General features: G+C 41.7%; 1 protein-coding gene across 1 annotated transcript; it reads left to right on the top strand.

Annotated features, from left to right (window-relative positions):
• Positions 1-2,608: 2,608 nt before the first annotated feature.
• LOC110505220 (delayed-rectifier potassium channel regulatory subunit KCNS3) lies at positions 2,609-7,297 on the top strand. Its single transcript, XM_021584304.3, has 2 exons — positions 2,609-2,829; positions 3,520-7,297. The coding sequence occupies exon 2, from the start codon at positions 3,615-3,617 to the stop codon at positions 5,115-5,117; it is 1,503 nt and encodes a 500-aa protein (XP_021439979.1). The 5' UTR covers positions 2,609-2,829; positions 3,520-3,614; the 3' UTR covers positions 5,118-7,297.
• The last annotated feature ends 13,206 nt before the right edge of the window (positions 7,298-20,503 follow it).

Here is a 20,503-nt window from a genome sequence, read left to right as displayed (position 1 = left end):
GTTGTTATTGTGTGGTATAGCTGTAGTTTTATATTATTATTATTATTATTATTGGGTTTTATTATTACAGTTGAGAGGATGGGAAAAGTCTACAGTAATAATGCATTAGTAGAAACAACCCTTTGCTTGTGGATACCATTCTTATATTAACTGTGTAAGGTTCTGGTAGATACCATAGCATGTCCCTTGTTAAACCTGTAGATGGAGATAGAGGATTATTTATGGTAGCTGGCTTCTCAAGGACATTTATACTAACTGCTCCTGTCGTCCACTCTAGCCCTTTGTCTTATCAAGGACCACAGTCATTCCGGTCATGGACCAGCGGATGATATTATTAAAGGGGCAGTCTGCGTTTCAGAAAACAACAAGCACCCTTCCCGCCAGTTGAACTAAGCTCATGAGACATTTTTAAGTTATATTCTGGAAGAAACAATGGCGATCATTAATTTAGAAGTAAAAAATAAAAATGGCCGTTCCAATCGTAGACTGCCGTTTGAAGGCCCATGAGACAGGTTCTACCCACAGTCAGTGTGGATACTGAATAGGTGGCTGAATTGCTGATGACACATAGGCCTGTTCCACAGTGCTACTTTATCAGTCAAAAGTCTGGACACCCCTACGCATTCAAGGGTTTTTCTTAATGTTTTTGTATTTTCTACATTGTAGAATAATAGTGAAGGCATCAACACCATGAAATAACACATATGGAATCATAGAGTAATCAAAAAAGTGTTAAACAAATCCAAATATATTTTATATTCTCAAAAGTATCCACCCTTTGCCTTGATGACAGCTTTGCAAACTCTTGGCATTCTCTCAACCAGCTCTTTGCTCCAAAATACTCCAATCATCGCCAGATGATTACATGACCCATCAAGTTAGCCAGGTGTGTCTGACGGTGATTACAGCTATCTATTGTAAAATAATGCCAAAATATTTGTATCTGGAATTTGTCTTTCAGCATCAGTAGAACACGCCTGACTCTCCTCCACCAGTCATACGAGGAGAAAATCAATTTCATTGCATTGTATGAGGTCATTCTTCTTATCTAAACTTAGGAAGTGAATTGATGTTATGCAAGGTTGTAATGTCTTCATTTTTTGGTGTTATTTCCTGTTTTACAGCTTTGATGCTCTGTAGCCTGGTGTTGTAGCCAAGGAGCGTTCGGACTGTCAGGGCCAGGTTTCAGCTGCTGCGCAACGCTGACATCCTTCCTCCCATAGATGGTCTGCCTGTACAAGCACCACCTGGACTGAACACAGCTAGACAAACTTATGTTTTTGAGAAGATCAGGGAGATTTGCAACGAAGAGGATCTGGACATCACATGCCCTGCACCAAAATCAAGGGCAGGACAGAAACAGGCTCTCCGAATATAGATTCCCTTGTTCATGCGTGGTTCAGACGGACCAGTCATCATCACTATCTGCAGTGCCTCTATTCAAATAATTATCACCTAACACACACAGCATACGTTGCTGCTACTATATTTTTTTTGTATCTTGCTGCTCAGCCATTTTACCCCTGATTGTATGTATATATATATATATATATAACTACCTCATCTATCACTGATACTGATATTGTTCTTGTACATACTGTATATTATTTTATTTATATTGACCCTATCTATTTATGATATTGCTACTATGCAAGTAACCATTTGGCTGTACTGTTTACACCTTCTGTAGAGACCCATGCACTTTGCAAGATGTGGCTGGGGGTTATAGCATTTCTTTCACATGACCCATCAATTTAGACAAGTGTGTCTGGGTAAGTGTCATCTAATATTTATAAAATATTTCTGTTTACCTGGAATTTTTCCTTATTATAGGCCACTACTTTTACCACACTACTCACTGTTTAGCACATGACCTCACATGTGAATCCTTAAAGAGATGGGTGGGGCTGGCTTATGAGAGTGTGAACAATGCTGAATGGGTGTAGACAAAGGAGAGCTCTCCAGTAGGTACCAAAAAATTCAAAGGCCATTTTCTCAAAAGTGAGTTGACAAGTTTATTAACTTTCAAAGCAGAATTACTTGCTCATTGTTCCTCAAATGCAGTGTATGACAAACCATTTTGTAGTGCTGAGTCACTACTTTTATCCAATCTTTGCTACATAAGACCAATTTGAGCAGGTCCGTCACAAATAGTAAAGTAAAGTAGATACCTAAAAAATAACTACTTCAGTAGTTCTATAAAGTATTTATACTTAAGTACTTTACACCTATGTTTATCATTCAATTGTAATATTATACAGCATAATACTGTCCTATACTATGATATTGGTCATGCTTTTGTGGTGAAGTAGTAGTCTATTTTAAGTAGGTCCAAACATTCAACATTTGTCAATGTCAACTAATAACAATGTTAGCCGAGACTGGTGAGCCATCATGCAAAACGCTTTGTTCATCTTGCTTTTGGAGTTGTCAATTCAGCGCGTTACGTGTTTCAAGCTTCATTTACACGGAATAGCCTTGAAATGTGAGATCCTACTTCGATTTCCCTTGAAGAAACTTTCCCGTCTACTCAGCTTATTTTTCCGCGTGCGTCTCTCTCTGTGGACGCCTCGCGCACGAAGTGAATAGTGCGCAGCTTGGGGAGTGAGAGGTGCGAGCACGCACGCTACTGGTAAATGGACCACTGAGTGACGCATTGATCCTTCTCTTGGCCATTGATCACTTTGCCCCTCTTCAAAATGCCCGTAGCATCCGGACCGAATCAGTGTGATGGGACGTGGGAGGAGCGCGAGTTGACGAGCCTTTCAGAAAAATTTGTTTGCCTCTGGAATAATGTTCTTTAATATAAAGGGGATCCCCGAAAGACAGGTATGTCATTTTGTCATTGAAGTTTTGTTGTTTGTGGGGAATCTAACTTTCTTAAATAGTGAACTGTGCTGTGGTTTCTATTGTGGTTTTGTATTGTGTCGCATTAACTTCAGTTTCAGCTCTTTGGCTTGGCACTCTTCTGAATATATTTTATTATTACATTGATGTAGGAACGTTCTGAAGTACTTTTAATAATGTTATCTAGGTTAAATAAAAGTACTAAATGAATAAACCAATAACTTATCAAATTATGTTTATTTTTATGTTGGATTGGATGGGTTTATAAAGCACAGGGATTGTAGCATGGATCTGGGCCATCAATAATTGAAGTCTTGATGCATAATATCTCAACTTGAGTCTCAATGAGCTCGATACTGTGGAACAATATCAAGGTATCATGTTCATATAAAGCACTGTAATGTAGGCCAAAGCACTATGATACGGTATGTTTTATAAGATACATTTATTTGTGATAAATAAATGATATACTATTTGTTTGCTGAAAGCGCAAAGCGTTTTAGAACCAAAATATATTGTGTAAGAAGTATTCATTTACACAATGTCTCAAACTCAGGCCAGAGTTTGCAAGTCTGTGCAAATCGTTTTTTCTCTCAGTTTGAAACAGATATAGTATACCAATGCTGTGGTTTGTGCAAGTCACTGATGTTGGTATATTGTTTTCTTGTGTAGGTGATGGATCTTCAGCCTGGAAATGACCTGTGCAAGCATTGAGTAGTGAACGCCTCCCCCTTCTCATAAGGCTCCACCCATGCCACAGATCCACCATGCTATATGGCCAGATCCTTCACAGGCGTGGCACAGACGAAAGCTTCCTCAACCTTAACGTGGGCGGCTTTAAGCAGCGCGTGGAGCGCAGCATCCTGCAGCGCTTCCCCAGGACCCGCCTGGGGTGCCTGTTGTGCTGCGTCTCCGAGGAGGCCATCCTGGAGCTTTGCGATGACTTCAGCCCCACCGACAAGGAGTACTACTTTGACCGCAACCCGCGTTTCTTCCGCTATGTCCTTAACTTCTACCACACGGGCAAGATCCACCTGATGGAGGAGCTGTGTGTCTTCTCTTTCAGCCAGGAGATTGAGTACTGGGGCATCAAGGAGCTCCACCTGGACTCCTGCTGCAGCAACAAGTTTCAAGAGCAGAGGGAGTTTGCAGAGGACAAGGACTGGGATCGGAGGAGCGATGAGCAACATCAGCAGTTCAGGAGCATTGACTCATCCATGGAGGATCTCTCAACTATAGACCAGGACTTGGAGAAGTTTGAGGGTACTTGGTGCTCGGAGGTCCGCAAGAACATCTGGCTGCGCCTGGAGAACCCAGGCTACTCACGTTTGGCCAAGGTGATCGCCGTGGCCTCACTGGCCATGGTGCTGACCTCCATCGTGGCCATGTGCATCCACAGCATTCCCGAGTTCCACCAGGTGGACGTCAACGACAAGGAGATTGAAGACCCAGTGCTGGCTATCTTCGAGGCTGTGTGCGTTGTCAGCTTCTCTGTGGAGTTCCTGGTGCGGCTTTCCGTGGCACCGTGCCCCCGGAAATTCCTGAGTAACGCGCTCAACATCATCGACTTTGTGTCCATCGTGCCTTTCTACGCCACGTTGGCCTTTGAGATGGTGGACGAGGAGAACGAGGAGCTGGAAAACGTGGGGAAGGTGGTGCAGATCCTGCGGCTGATGCGCATCTTCCGCATCCTCAAGCTGGCCCGCCACTCAGCGGGGCTGCGCTCGTTGGGTGCCACGCTAAGGCATAGCTACCATGAGGTGGGCCTCCTGATGCTCTTTCTCTATGTGGGCATTTCCATCTTCTCCACCCTCATCTACTTTGTGGAGAAGGAGTCAGAGGAGTCGGACATAACGACCATCCCTGTGGGCTGGTGGTGGGCCACTATTAGCATGACGACGGTGGGCTACGGCGACACCTGCCCAGTGACGGTGTTAGGGAAGCTAGTGGCAACCCTGTGCATCATCTGTGGGCTGCTGGTGGTGGCCCTGCCTATCACCATTATCTTCAACAAGTTCTCCATGTACTACCAAAGGCAAAAGGCCATGGATGCTGATCAGACCAATAACGAGGCGGACCAATGCAATAATAACGATATTAAGATCCCCGACCCCAGTATACCTTACTTTAATGCCGGGGATCTGTACACCCAAAAGATGAACTCATTCATCGCCAGTATCTCTGTCAGGAGCAGCATCGGCAGTGATAAGGACACAGACATCTCGAGTATCCAGGATGGAGAGACGACTTGTATCCTGAGGAGCACTTGAGAGCTCAACTTACTAGACTTAAACCCTTTTACTCCTTGAGGAGCATAGGTCATCCACAAATGATCTTCTTCACTTTTGGGCCAGTTTCTCAAGTTCCATGAGTAGTTCAGTTCTTCAATCTTTACATTACAGATCTTCTCCAGGTGTTCCTTGGTCTCCCACGGTTTCCTTTACCTTGTGGGATCCATATAAGGGACTGGAACAGTGGATGCTGACTTTCTTGGAGTGTGGCCACAGTTGAGAGCGAGGAGGATAAATAGTACCACCCTGCTTTCACCTGAGGCTTTTGAAATAGCTGTACATGGCAAAAAGCACTTTCTGGTTCTCAGGGTGAAAATAAGTGTGCTGTATCTCTCCACGTTCTTGTCCTTAGAGACTACGATCCATTAGGCCTAAGACTTGGCCTGTTTTGCATTAGTGACTTGAGGACCTATTTTAATGCTCAGCAGTATCTGTCAACATTTATTTTTCACATGGCAATCATATGGAATGAAATAGCCATGGTTTGAAACAAAATTACTCTCAATCTCTCTTTTTTAATCCGCCTTTCTCATCCCTTCCATCTGATCTCCCTGAATGCACTCAGAGGGATGTCTCGCTCAGATTAAGACGTGTACATCAGATCGATCAGAGAGGGAAAGGCCAAACATTGGGGCTGCGATTCAAGAATTATAATGTAATGCCCCGGCCAAAAGTGCTTTCCCAAATACCCCAGGTAATCCAATTGATTTGTTCTCATTTTGGAGGTGATCATTGATCAAAGTGTCTCCACTGAATTCAAATCGCACCTGTCGCAGCAGGTAACTACCTACCCTTTGCAAATATAAATGTAATTTACAAGTGTCGTCAGTCAATTATGTTTCTTTTTCTGCTATTACTCTAAAACGTGGCAGAACCATTAAAAAAAAAATACTGTAATTGAGTTTGGTTTGGCATAGGTACATCCAAGTCTATATGTCTTTTGACATTGCTTTTTATATCACCTAGAATAGCAGATTATTAGTTAATGTGCAGAGAGACATTTGTCTTCAGGTCTGCTCCAAAAAACATACAAATACAACAATGTCAATGTCCGAAAGCTCTGGCTATCAGTGTACCTTGACTGTATTACATACATTATACTGTCACTTTATTTGCCTTAAAATGAAATTCCGGAACAATTTCATGAATGCAACAAAGATGTGACTGTGTGATAGGCTCACATACAATGTGTATGTTTCTTATTAGCATGTTTAAAAAATATATATATATTATCCACCGCCATGCAGACCATTTGAAGTATAGACTGAATTTACCACAAGCTAAGCTATTGAAATGAAACTGGCTTTTTTGGCAGCAAGCTGCAGTTGATAGGGATTGTTAAGCAAGCCTGATACTGATATTTAAACAAATGTTTAAGTAGTACTGCCGAGTATGTCTTTACCCTTTATGAGATATTAATTACGTGACCTTTTATTGTAGACCTGATAATTGAGTGTCAACCAACCGTTATTGCCATCCACATTATTATAATTAGAGCAATAAAATTTACACTGACCTCATGACAGCTTTACTTTGACTATATGCGGTACACTTTTGAATAGATTTCGTGTAGTTGAAAATACAGCATGAACTGCATTTACCCCCTTACCTAATACAGGCTAATGATTTTGTTTCTAACCCAGAATAATATTTTATACTCATTAAGGCATTGTAAATGTTACATTTAATGACATCAACAATTGTACAAATGTCAGGCTCTAATGAAAAAATTTAAATAAATGACTAACAACATGTCTTGAAAGAAAAACCCAACTGTGGTCACTATTGGCCCACTAGCAACAGCTGACTCATACCACCATGTCTAAGTAAAGGGGCATCATGCACCCCAAAAATCTGAGGGGGTCACAAAGTACGTGAGAATGGCTTGGGGGTGGTCCGGAGAACAGATGAACCAGAATGATATTTACTCTCATGGGTCGCCCCCCCCCCAAAAAAAAGTTCTCAAAGCCACGCCCCTACTAAGCCACGCTTCCAGTTTAAAATGTATGTAGTTATGTCCTTGAGCTGTTCTGTATTATGTCATTCTATATTATATGCTTCATTGTCATTCTGTTTCATGTTTTGTGTGGACCCCAGGAAGAGGAGTTGCTGCTTTTGCAACAGCTAATGGGGATCCTAATAAAATACCAAATACCAGTCTTCTGATCTGCATTTCAGCATTTTTCAGTGTAAAGTGTTGAACTCTACTGGAGGGATAAGACACCATTCTTCCATGAGAAATTCCATAATATGGTGTTTAGTTGATGGTGGTGGAAAACGCTGTCTCAGGCACTGCTACAGAATCTCCCATTAGGGTTCAATTGGGTTGAGATCTGGTGACTGAGACAAACACACACTTTAAACCCCCTATTCTTCTTTGAGTCCCCTCTTTCAAAGTCACTGAGATCTCTTCTTCCTAGACATGGTAGCCAATATATTGGTCAACTGGGCATTTTTATACATGACAATAAGCATGATGGGATGTTAATTGCTTAATTAACTCAGGAACCATACCTGTGTGGAAGCAACTGCTTTTCATTCTTTGTACCCATTATTTACTCATGTGTTTCCTTTATTTTGGCAGTTAGCTGTAGGTGTAAAACATGGAAGTAATACAGTGAGCTCCAAAAGTATTGGGACAGTAACACATTTTTTTGTTTTAGTTCTTTACTCCAGAACTTTGGATTTTAAATTATACAATGACTGAGGTTAAAGTGCAAACTGCCAGCTTTAATTTGAGGGTATTTTCATTCATATCTGGCAAACCGTTTTGAAATTACACAACCTTTTAAATCATTAAATCATGAATTGAGAAATTTAAAGACCAACAAATATCATATCCCCCCAAAAATGCTAACACCCCGTTATTGTAATGGTGAGAGGTTAGCATGCCTTAAGGGTATGACATTTGTACATCTGTAACTTTTCTCACTCATCATGATTCATTGCGTGCTAGGAACATGGGACCAAATACTAAACTTTTGATGACTTTATACAGATACAGTGCATTCGGAAAGTATTCAGTACCCTTAACTGTTTCCAGATGTTACGTTACAGCCTTATTCTAAAATGCATTAAATAGTCGATTTTTTTTCTCATCATTCTACACAGGTTAGATGAGGAGTGTCGCTGCACAGTTAAATTCAGGTCTCTCCAGAGATGTTCGATCGGGTTCATGTCTTGCCTCTGGCTGGGCCACTCAAGTATATTCAGAGATGTGTCCCGAATCCACCCTAGTGTTGTCTTGGCTGTGTTCTTATGTTCGTTGTCCTGTTGGAAGGTGAACCCTCGCCCCAGTCTGAGGTCCTGAGCGCTTTGGAGCAGGTTTTCTCTGTACTTTGCTCCGTTCATCTTTCCCTCGATCTTGACTAGTCTCCCAGTCCCTGCCGCTGAAAGACATCCCCAGAGCGTGATACTGTCACCACCATGCTTCACCGTAGGGATGGTGCCAGATCTCCTCCAGATGTGACGCTTGGCATTCAGGCCAAATAGTTCCATCTTGAATCTTGTTTCTCATGGTCAAAGTCCTTTAGGTGCCTTTTGGAAAACTCTAATCGGTTTGTCATGTGCCTTTTACTGAGGAGTGACTTCTGTCTGGCCACTCTACCATAAAGGCCTGATTGGTGGAGTGTTACAGAGATGGTTGTCCTTCTGAAAGATTCTCCCATCTAAACAGAGGAACTCTGGAGCTCTGTCAGAGTGACCATCGGGTTCTTGGTCACCTCCCTGACCAAGGCCCTTCACTCCCATCTGCTCAGTTTGGCAGGGCGGCCAGCTGTAGGAAGAGTCTTGGTGGTTCCAAACTTCTTCCCTTTATATAATGATGGAGGCCACTGTGTTCTTGGGGACCTTCAAGGCTGCAGATATTCTTTGGCACCCTTCCCTAGATCTGTGCCTTGACACAATCCTGTTTCAGAGCTCTACGGATAATTCCTTCAGCCTCATGGCTTGGTTTTTGCTCTGACATACACTGTCAACTGTGAGACCTTATGTAGACAGGTGGGTGCCTTTCCAAATCATGTTAAATCAATTGAATTGACCAGAGGTGTACTCCAATCAAATTGTAGAAACATCTCAAGGATGATCAATGGGACCAGGATGCACCTCAGCTCATAGCAAAGGATCTGAATACTTATGTAAATAAGTAATACATTTCTGTTTTTTATTTTTACTAAATTTGCAAAAAAAAAAAAAAAAACTGTTTTCACTTTGTCAATATGGGTATTGTATGTAGATTGATGCGGAAAATTGTTTATTTAATCCAGTTTAGATTAAGGCTGTAGCATACCAACATTTGAAAAAAGTCAAGGGGTATGAAAACTTTCTGAATGAAGGTTCCAATACTTTTGGTCCCCTGAAATGGGGTGACTTTGTACAAAAAGTGCTGTAATTTCTAAACGGTGTTGGAGTGCAGAGCCAAAACAACAACAACAACAACAAAAAATCACTGTATGTAACTATGTGCATCTACACTGTAACTATCTGCCTAATATAACTACCCTGCAAATAGATTGTTTTTGCAAATACCTAGGCCACTTAATAAACAGTGGAACCAGAAATACAGCTGAAAGAAGCATCATGTGTGTGTCATCCACTACTAAATGACAGATTCTAAAAGCATCTTAAAAGGAGGCCAAATGAAATCTCCACAGAGACAATTCTGCCTCCGAGGCATTCCCTCTAGCTAGAGAGATATTGATTTTGTATCCACTGTTAATGTTTGGGAATTTGAGGCCCCACAGCATTTGACACGTCCTTTCGATTTGCCTCTAGTGGAGACGAGCGCGAGAAACAGACTTTGACTAAACTAAAATGCATGTTTAAGATGCACCAATAGTTCAGATGCCAAGTTGACAAAACGGCCTCTCAAAGACATTTGCATGGAATGCTAAAGATAGCAAAAATAAATCAAGTGTAGATAAATGTGGCATCAAAATCAATTCACTGTACTCCCTTACACAAAATAACAGGTGCACATGTTTAGTAAATCAGGGTTAAAGAGTGGACACAGCTGGAAGAAAACACATGCTATAGCAACATGCTCTCCATTGTGGTATAGTTCAAATATCTTATCTAGATAGAAACAGCCATTTACATGTAAATAAAAATGACATGGCATCTGCTTTTCTCTTGTTCATGGTTCAAAAAATTGGAGAATAACATTTTTGTAGGCAAATGTCTAACATGACTCAGATAAACAATGAATTGTACTGATTTATTGCCATCCCACTCGCTGACATGCCTTTTTATCATATGGCAGCTCTTTCCCCGATTTTTACAAGCAGCATGCTTGAGATATCCCACTAATGCAATAGATTAGACACCTGAAAGGATGGATCACAGGCTGATGGTTAAAGACTGGGGTTTAGTGGTTATAGGTTATGCCACTCAATCCAGAGGCATGAAGGAGTTTGCAAAGTGTGTGCGCTAAGACCTATAGCAGCAAATACAGTATGTCCAATGACATTGATGGCATCTGTTATTTTCTCTATTACGAACTTAAATCATCAAATTGAATACTGAATCAAATGCTACCTGACCGATTACACATGCAGGTGTACCAGGGCCATGCACAGACCCTTTAGAGGGCAGGTGCTCAAAATGAAAAAGAGGCTACTTTGGAGACTTGTGGGGCAAAAGGGCATGTGCTCTGCACAGGTACAGCCCTATCTGTGCATGTGCCTGTGGTGCACAGCTGCACAAATGTCCTTATTTTCTTGTCTGTGTTTTTACCGTTACTCTTAGGTCCATTTTCAGGTGTCAAGTGACAACAGCCACAGATATTTCTTCAACAATTTCACACCTTCAAGGTCTTGAACTATCCAGACACCTCTGACTTATCTGCCAACAAAGCTTGTGAGGGAAAATGGGCCATCATGAGCTGAGAATATGATTCGAATTTCATATGACACGGAATTCACACCATAAATGGAAAGTTAGCTTGTTTCCTATGGGGGATCATAGCAAGGGGGAATACTCTGAGGTAGATCTGCTATCTCTATTTTCTCTAATCGCAACAAGAAGCTATGTGAATAGCATCTTCTTATTGCTGCATCTGACATTACACGTTACTGGATCGAATCAAAAATATGTGGGGTGATGTGAATGCCTTTGAATGACTGATTATGTGACAAAATTTGGAGACTTTTGACAGCCCCCCATTGCCATTTAATTGTAACTCTGTGATGAAAGGGCCCTATTAAAAAGGCCTGAATGAGTTTTAAATTACCAATACTTGTGTCAATGGAAGAGTTCTTTCAAATGGCAAAAGCATAACTGTCATTTAAGTCTATAAATATTGATTGAAATTGAGTATAAGCAGTACATCCCATTTTTGAGTACTGTACAAAGGACAAAACATGTTATCTAATCAATTCAATGAAGTAACAAAAGAATGGGTCCCGGTCCAAAAATCTGCTGCTTCTCTTCCACCCAGCACCATTGAGGGATCGCCATCACAGTCTGGCATCCATCTTTATTTACACGGGCATCATATCACCACACTGCATCTGATCTGCTCATACCATTTGTCAATTAATAGACAAAGGGCCAGCATTACAGAATTATTTGGCAACTCTACATAAGAAATGCCAATAAATGTTTTATATGGGCATGAAATTGCATTGTGTGATCTCCCTAGTTCTGTTGTCATCAGTTACAAAAACTTTAGATGAATACACACAAAATACAACATCACTGGAATGAGGATTCAAAGAATTGTCAAAAATAGCACCGTGGAGAGAAATGTTGCTATAGAATAAAATAAAACATTTCTAGTGAAAGAAAGTTTGGGAAGTCATTGTTTTGTGCTTAAATAACTATACGATTATACAAATAGGCTGGCAGTCTACACGTGTAACGGCATGGTTCAAGTCTATACACACTGACAAATATTGGATATGTAACTAAATTAAATGTACATTATTACATGGTTTTTGAGTTTTATACAAAGAGCATGTTGTCCACTGTTGTTACATGCTAAGGTGAGGGAAATGGTATAGAATTGACACAGCTAGGGGGATAATACTAGAAGAAAATAGTAAAACTGCTGAACAATTAAATGGCACAAACTGTGTCTGTGTAAACTGTTGGTTGCTTTCTTATTGAATTCTTAAATAAATTATACATTTGCAAAAGTTTTTTTTGACTGGTACTGTAAGTATTCACAGATATTTTTAGAATTATTCAAGCTCTGTCAAGATGGTTATTGATAATCGCTAGACAGGCATTTTCAAGTTTTGCAATAGATTTTCATGCCGATTTACAGTACCAGTCAAAAGTATGGACACACCTACTAATTCCAGGGTTTTTCCTTATTTTTACTATTTTCTACATTGCAGAATAATAGTGAAGACATCAACATTATGAAATAACACATATGGAATAATGTACTAACCAAAAAAGTGTTAAACAAATCCAAATACATGTTATATTGGAGATTCTTCAAAGTAGCCACCTTGATGACAGCTTTGCACACTCTTGGCATTCTCTCAACCAGCTTTACTTGGAATGCTTTTCCAACATTCTTGAAGGAGCTAAGCACTTGTTGGCTGCTTTTCCTTCACTCTGCGGTCCAACTCATCTCAACCATCTCAGTTGGTTTGAGGTCGGGTGATTGTGGAGACCAGGTCATCTGATGCCACACTCTATCACGCTTCTTCTTGGTCAAATAGCCCTTACACAGCCTGGAGGTGTGTTTTGGGTCATTATCCTGTTGAAAAACAAATGATAGTCCCACTAAGCACAAACCAGATGGGATGGCGTATCGCTGCAGAATGCGGTGGTAGCCATGCTGGTTAAGTGTACCTTGAATTCTAAATCAATCACAGACAATGTCACTAACAAAGCACCCCCACACCATCACACCACCTCCTCCATGCTTCACGGTGGGAACCACACATGCGGAGATGATCCTTTCACCTACTCTGCGTCTCACAAAGACACGGCGGTCAAATCTTATTGGTGTCCTTTTAGTAGTGGTTTCTTTGCAGCAATTTGACCATGAAGGTCTGATTCACGCAGAACTTAACCTCTGCAGCAGAGGTAACTCTGGGTCTTCCTTTTTTTGTGGCTGACTGTCGTTTCTCTTTGCTTGTTTGAGCTGTTCTTGCCATAATATGGACTTGGTATTTTACCTAATAGGGCTGTCTTCTGTGTACTCCCCTACATCTGCTAAATATGTGTATTCAACCAATTACATTTGAAATTATTTGAAGGTGAATCTTTCTTATGTTTAGTTTTTAACCAAATTAAATGGACAGGAGACAAAGGGCTGTGAAACATGGGTTTAAAACTTCTTCAGGGTAGGGTCATTTTTTCTCAATTTCCGCCTGACTGTCAGGCCCAGAAGCCAGGATATGCGTATAATTGGTACCGTTGGAAAGAAAACACTTTAAAGTTTAAAGTTTGTAGAAATGTTAAAATAATGTAGGAAACTATAACACAATAGATATGGTAGGAGAAAATCCAAAGAAAAACCAACCAGAACAAAAAAAAATTGAGAGCCCATGCTCTTACAATGGAAAGTATAGGGAAATAATGAAATCTAGCTCCCAGTATGCAATTCCTATGGCTTCCACAGGGTGTCAGGAGTCTTTGTTCAAGGTTTTAGGCTTGTTTCTTCCAAAACGAGTAAGAATAATTTGTTTTAGTACAAAGAGACCTGCTTGAAAATTTGTGTGTCCGCGCGCCATGAAAACACCTGCTAAAATCAGATTCCTACTTCTTTCTGTATGAAATTTTATAGTTGGATTACATTTCAGGGTCTCTGCAGATGAAATATAAACGTATTTTGACTTGTTGAAACAAAGTTTAGGGGTAGATTTTCAGAGTCCTGTCTTGGCATGTTGAACGAGTGGATTACTCAAATCGATGGCGCCAATTAAACTGACTTTTTGGGCTATAAAGAAGGATTCTATCTAACAAAACAACACTACATGTTATCGCTGGGACCCTTTGGATGACAAATCAGAGGAAGATTTTCAAAAAGTGAATATTAAATCGCTATTTGTGAATTTATGAAACCTGTGCCCGTGGAAAAATATTTTGATGTGGGGCGCCATCCTCAAACAATCGCATGGCATGCTTTCGCTGTAAAGCCTACTGTAAATCGGACAGATTTTAAGCTTTCAACCGTTATAAGACAGTATGTACCTAAATGTTTAATATTCATAATTTTTATGATTATGTATTTGAATTGTGCGCCCTCCAGTTTCACCGGGAGTTGTCCCACTAGCGGAACCCCTATCCCAGAGAGGGTTTACCTCTGGACACATGAAAGGTAGGATGTATACGAAGGGTTCGGGGCAACAGAAGACGAACAGTAGAGGGGCTAATGATTTTGGAGATGGGGAAACGGGCCAGATAAATGGGATTCCACCCGAAGGGGCAGACTCTGGGTGGACAGCCATACCTTCTGCCCGAGATGATTCCAGGCAGCAGGGGTCCGGTGGCGATCGCTTGTCGTCGATACCTTGAGGTGTTTTTGAGGAGGGCCGACCGGGCTCTCCTCTAGGTACGACAACAGCAGTGGACAAACATCTGTGCAGAAGGTATGCCGACCTCCTCTTCCTGCTCAGGGAAGAGCAGGGGCGAATACCCCAGGGAACACTCAAAAGGAGGCCCGTGACAGCGCAGAGTAGTCTCCAGATCCTGGTTGGCTCGCTCCGACTAGCCTTTGGACTGGGGGTGGAATCCGGAGGACAGGCTGGCCGACAACCCAATGAGGGTGCAGAACGCCTTCAAGAACCGAGAGAACTGAGGATCCCGGATGGTGTCGTGCTCCGGGGTAATAGCCGCGGGACTATAACGGCGAGACAGTGCATCTGGATTGACATTTTTGGATCCCGGCTGATATGAGACGGGGAAGTTGAACAGCAGGGCCCATCTAGCTTGCCTGGAGTTGAGGTGTTTGGCTGTGGGGCGATTCTCCAGATTTTTGTGGTTGGTCCATACGATGAACGGGTGTTCTGCCCCTTCCAGCCAGTACCTCCATTCCTCCAACACCATCTTCACTGCGAGAAGCTCACGATTTCCCACATCGTAGTTTTTTTCCATGACGTTGAGGCAATGGGAGAAGAAGGCGCAAGGATGTAGCTTCAGGTCCAGGGCAGAATGTTGGGACAGGATCGCCCCCACTCCTATATCAGACCTCCACCACAAACTGATGGGAAGGGTCAGGATGAACCAGGATGGGAGCAGTGGTGAAGTGGTGTTTGAGGTCCCGGAATGCCCGGTCAGCAGCAGGGGACTACGTGAACGGAACCTTGGGAGAGGTGAGTGCTGACAGGGGGGAAGCCAGGGTGCTGGAACCCCAGATGAAGTGGCGGTAGAAGTTGGTGAACCCCAGAAAAAGTTGCAGCTGCACCCTGGACTAAGGCTGGGGCAAATCCACCATCGCTCTCACCTTCTCGGAATCCATCTGGATACTCCCAGCGGAGATGATGTACCCCAGAAAGGGGATGATGGAGCGAAGGAACTTGCACTTCTCTGCCTTTACAAACATCTGGCTCTTCAGGCCAGTTCATACTATCAGGTTAGAAGGTAAATCCCAGATGCAGACTGTGTCGAAGTAACAATGTTTATTACAGCAACAGAGGCAGGCGAACGACAGGTCATGGCAGGCAGGGGTAATCCAGAGTATTGGGGCAAAGGTACAGGACGGCAGGCAAGCTCAGGTTCAGGTCAGGCAGAGGTTGGTCATCCAGAGGTGTGGCGAAGGTACAGGACGGCAGGCAGGCTCAGGGTCAGGGGCAGGCAGAGTGGTCAGGTAGGTGGGCTCAGAGACGAGACAGACGAGGGTCAAAACCAGGAGGGCAAGAAAGAGAGACACTGGGGAAAAGCAGGAGCTGAGACAAAACGCTGGTTGACTTCACAAGCAAGACGAACTGGCAACAGACAAACATAGAACGCAGGGGATAATGGGGAAGATGGGCGACACCTGGAGGGGGGTGGAGACAATCACAAGGCAGGTGAAAGAGATCAGGGTGTGATACATTGGGTTGTTTTACCTGAAATGAACAAAGTCCTTTTTCTGTATCTTTGTAGAATTTTGACCCATTCTGAATCACACAAAATCGTGTGTTCACTACTTCGACAATTAATCCACAGATCAAAGGGGAAAGCAAATTAGTTTCAAGTAATCTCTCCTCCTTCAGTCTTAGTCTTCTTCTTCTGTGGACTTCATATGGAGGGTGGCAAGCAACTTTAAGGTACCACCACCAACTGGATTGGAGTGTGGACCTCAGTTCAGCTTTCAGTCACCCACGTGGGTATATGCACCTAAAAACCAATGAGGAGATGGGAGAGGCGGGACTTCCATCGCGTCAAAGTTCTGTTTTAGCGCCTTGCTACACAGACGCTCGCGAGCAGTGTGGATGAAATTATTGAATAACGTGTAAATTTACACGGACGGTGTGGTCAGCATGTACTGTAACATGCTGACCACACTGTTCGTGTTTCAAAATAAATGTACACAAATGTTTTTCATTCATTGTGTGCAACAACGAGCATCTGAGTGGCCAGGCGCTAAAATAGAAATAGGTTCTATTTGTGACGCTCAAGTACGGCCTCTCCCATCTCCTCATTGGTTTTCAGGAGCATATACCCATGTGCCATCTCTTCATTGGTGTTGAGGACCATATACCCACGTGGGTGATTGAAAGATTACCTGACGTCCACACTCTAGTCGGTTGTAGAAATGCACCGTAAAGTTGGTTGCCAACCGCCATGTAAAGTCCAAAGAAGTAATAAAAAAGCCTGAGGAAGGAGCAGAGATGACGAGAAAATAATTCAGTTTACCGTTTTTTATGTGGACTAATTGTTGCAGTAGAGGACCTTGTGCATTTCAGGTAAAATAACAACCCAATGTTTACATGCTTTACAAATTAGCTAGCAACATCAAGCTAGCTAGCTAAATTGCCATGCATGTTTAATGCTTTTCGACCTGTCCCCAAATAAATATAATTGGTTCAGAGTTTGTTTTGATATTTTAACCTGCGTGTCCTAATCATGTCTGGTGTTTGGGTACAAAATCAACATGAACGCGATGGCGCATACGCAGGCGCACGTCCGGTTTGGTCAGCATGTTAGACAGGTATAGCAGAGCGCTGGCTTTAACAAGTTGAAATTGCCAAAGAGCATGCGTTTGACACTAATGCCGCCTTAAAACCTCTTTGGGCTGAGATCCCGCTAACGGGATCGATATGACAACAGCCAGTGAAAGTGCAGGGCGCCAAATTCAAAACAACAAAAATCCCATAATTAAAATTCCTCAAACATACGAGTATTTTACACCATTTAAAATATACACTTCTTGTTAATCCCATCACCGTGTCCGATTTCAAAAAGGCTTTACAGCAAAAGCAAACCAAACGATTATGTTAGGTCAGAGCCAAGTTACAGAAAACACAGCCATTTTTCCAGCCAAAGAGAGGAGTCACAAAAAGCAGAAATAGAGATAAATTAATCACTAACCTTTGATGATCTTCATCAGATGACACTCATAGGACGTCATGTTACACAATACATGTATGTTTTGTTCGATAAAGTTCACATTGGCGTGTTACGTTCAGTAGTTCCAAAACATCCGGTGATTTTTGCAGAGAGCCACATCAATTTACAGAAATACTCATAATAAACATTGATAAAAGATACAACTATTATGCACAGAATTATACATACACTTCTCCTTAATGCAACCGATGTGTCAGATTTCAAAAAAACTTTACGGAGAAAGCACAACATGCTATAATCTGAGTACGGCACTCAGAGACCAAAACAACCCAAACAGATATCCGCCATGTTGTGTGGTCAACAGAAGTCAGAAATAGCATTATAAATATTCACTTACCTTTGATGATCTTCATCAGAATGCACTCCCAGGAATTCCAGTTCCACAATAAATGTTTGTTTTGTTCGATAATGTCAATCATTTAAGTCCAAATACCTCCTTTTTGTTCGCGCATTTAGTACAGTACTCCAAATTCATGACGCGTGATCACTAGGAGCAGACAAAGTCAAAAAGTTCCATTACAGTCCGTAGAAACATGTCAAACGATTTATTGAATCAATCTTTAGGATTTTTTGAACATAAATCTTCAATAACGTTCCAACCGGAGAATTCCTTTGTCTGTAGAATTGCAATGGAACTCAAGCTAACTCTCAGGTGAACGAGCGTGGCCAGCTCGTGGCTCTCTGGCAGACCTCTGACTCATTCCCCTCTCATTCGCCCCACTTCACAGTAGAAACATAAAACAAGCTTCTAAAGACTCTTGACATCTAGTGGAAGCCTTAGGAAGTGCAATTTGACCAATATCCCACTGTATCTTCGATAGGCAATGAAATGAAAACCTACAAACCTCAGATTTCCTGTTTTTTTTCTCAGGTTTTTGCCAGCCATATGACATCACAGACATCATTCAAACAGTTTTAGAAACTTCAGAGTGTTTTCTATCCAAATATACTAATAATATGCAGTTCTTAGCTTCTGGCGACTGAGTAGCAGGCAGTTTACTCTGGGCACCTTATTCATCCAAGCTACTCAATACTGCCCCCAGCCATAAGAAGTTAACGCCAGCCAAAAATAGGGCCTTATGTTTCAAAGTGCAGAAGATTTTGTCTGGACAGAGAGGGAATTGAGGCTGAGGTTTAGCTGGGCAACATGCCACATTGCCCTAAAAGCATTGTCATCAAAAGTGCAAGTGCCCTCCTAGAATCAATATTTGAAATGTAAGGTTATCCATTATTCAAGAAATGAGGGCTGGTCAATTTCAGGGATCCTTATAACTGTACTCAAAGAGAGAACTTTTTTCTAATTGAATAGTGTCATGAATTATAGCTTGGCTTTCAAAGATTGCATGTCTGGTTGAGAATTGGACAGGACCAAATTATTTTTAATACATAAATTGTGTGGAACATGGAACTCACATATGTGCAGCATGGATATACAGTACCAGTTAAAGGTTTTGACACACCTACTCATTCAAGGCTTTTTCTTTGTTTTTACTAGTTTCTACATTGTAGAATAATAGTGAAGACATCAAAACTATGAAATAACATATGCTATCACGTAGTAACCCAAAAATATATTTTACATTTGAGATTATTCAAAGTAGCTACCCTTTGACTTGATGACAGCTTTGCACACTCTTGGCATTGGTTACTCCTCCACCAAACTTTACAGTTTGCTCATCGTTGGACTGCCAGATGGTGAAGCGTGATTCATCACTCCAGAGTATGCGTTTTCATTGTTCCAGAGTCCAATGTCGGCCGGCTTTACACCACTCCAGCCGACACTTGGCATTGTGCTCGGCCATGGAAACACATTTCATGAAGATCCCGACGAATAGTTATTGTGCTGATGTTGCTTCCAGAGGCACTTTAGAACTCGGTGGTGAGTGTTACAACCGAGAACAGACTATTTTTACACGCTACGTGCTTCAGCACTTGGCGGTCTTGTTCTGTGAGCTTGTGTGGCCTACCATTTTGCGGATGACCCGTTGTTGCTCCTAGACGTTTCCACTTTACAATAACAGCACTTACAGTTGACCTGGGCAGCTCTAGCAGTGCAGAAATGTGAGGAACTGACTTGTTGGAAAGGTGGAATCCTATGACGGTGCCACGTTGAAAGTAACTGATCTCTCTTTTGGCCATTCTATGTGCCAATGTTTGTCTATGGAGATTGCATGGCTGTGTGCTCGATTTTATACACCTGTCAATAACGATTGTGGCTGAAATAGCCGAATCCACACATTTGAAGTGGTGTCCATATACTTTTGTATTCATAGTGTATGTACAGTATATTGTGCATATAAAGAATTAGATATTGCGCCGTTAATACAGTATTTAGCCATTTATTAAAAAGCCCAGCTCAAGACCACTTTGCTTAACATTTCCTTGTAGCAAGTCATCATAACATCCTATTTACAACTGGATAATTGTGCTTTGATGGATTCGGACTTCAACAGGTGATCAAATAATTGTCATAGAAAGTGGACTCTAGTTACATTTGTAAAACATGTATTGATTGATTTTGGTACTAGACCAAAAAGAATGTGCATTATCATTTTATCCCTACCGACAGTGGAGATGATATTGTATCTCTTATTTTTAAATAAGAATTGTGCAGGAGATTGATTAGCATCAACCACATCCATATTAATAATAAACATGCACAAAATTTGGATTTGACAGAGAAATTCCTCTCTTTTACAAACCATTGCAAACCTCTAATCAATAATTGAAAATAGTTTGTAGCTGGTGATGTAAGGTCCACTCCAATCTAGCTTATTGGGTCATTTGTTTTATAGAAAATGTCACATTATAGCTAAATTAAATTACTGCTGCTCCCACGAGAGCCTCTTGTG

The sequence above is a fragment of the Oncorhynchus mykiss genome, chromosome 25 (assembly GCF_057628025.1).
Source record: "Oncorhynchus mykiss isolate SJ-2025 chromosome 25, ASM5762802v1, whole genome shotgun sequence".
Taxonomy (NCBI): domain Eukaryota; kingdom Metazoa; phylum Chordata; class Actinopteri; order Salmoniformes; family Salmonidae; genus Oncorhynchus; species Oncorhynchus mykiss.
This window is presented reverse-complemented; position numbering and strand designations above follow the sequence as displayed.

Coding starts and splice junctions, on each gene's coding strand:
- LOC110505220 (XM_021584304.3), top strand. CDS start 3,615: ATGCTATATGGCCAGATCCTTCACAGGCGTGGCACAGACGAAAGCTTC.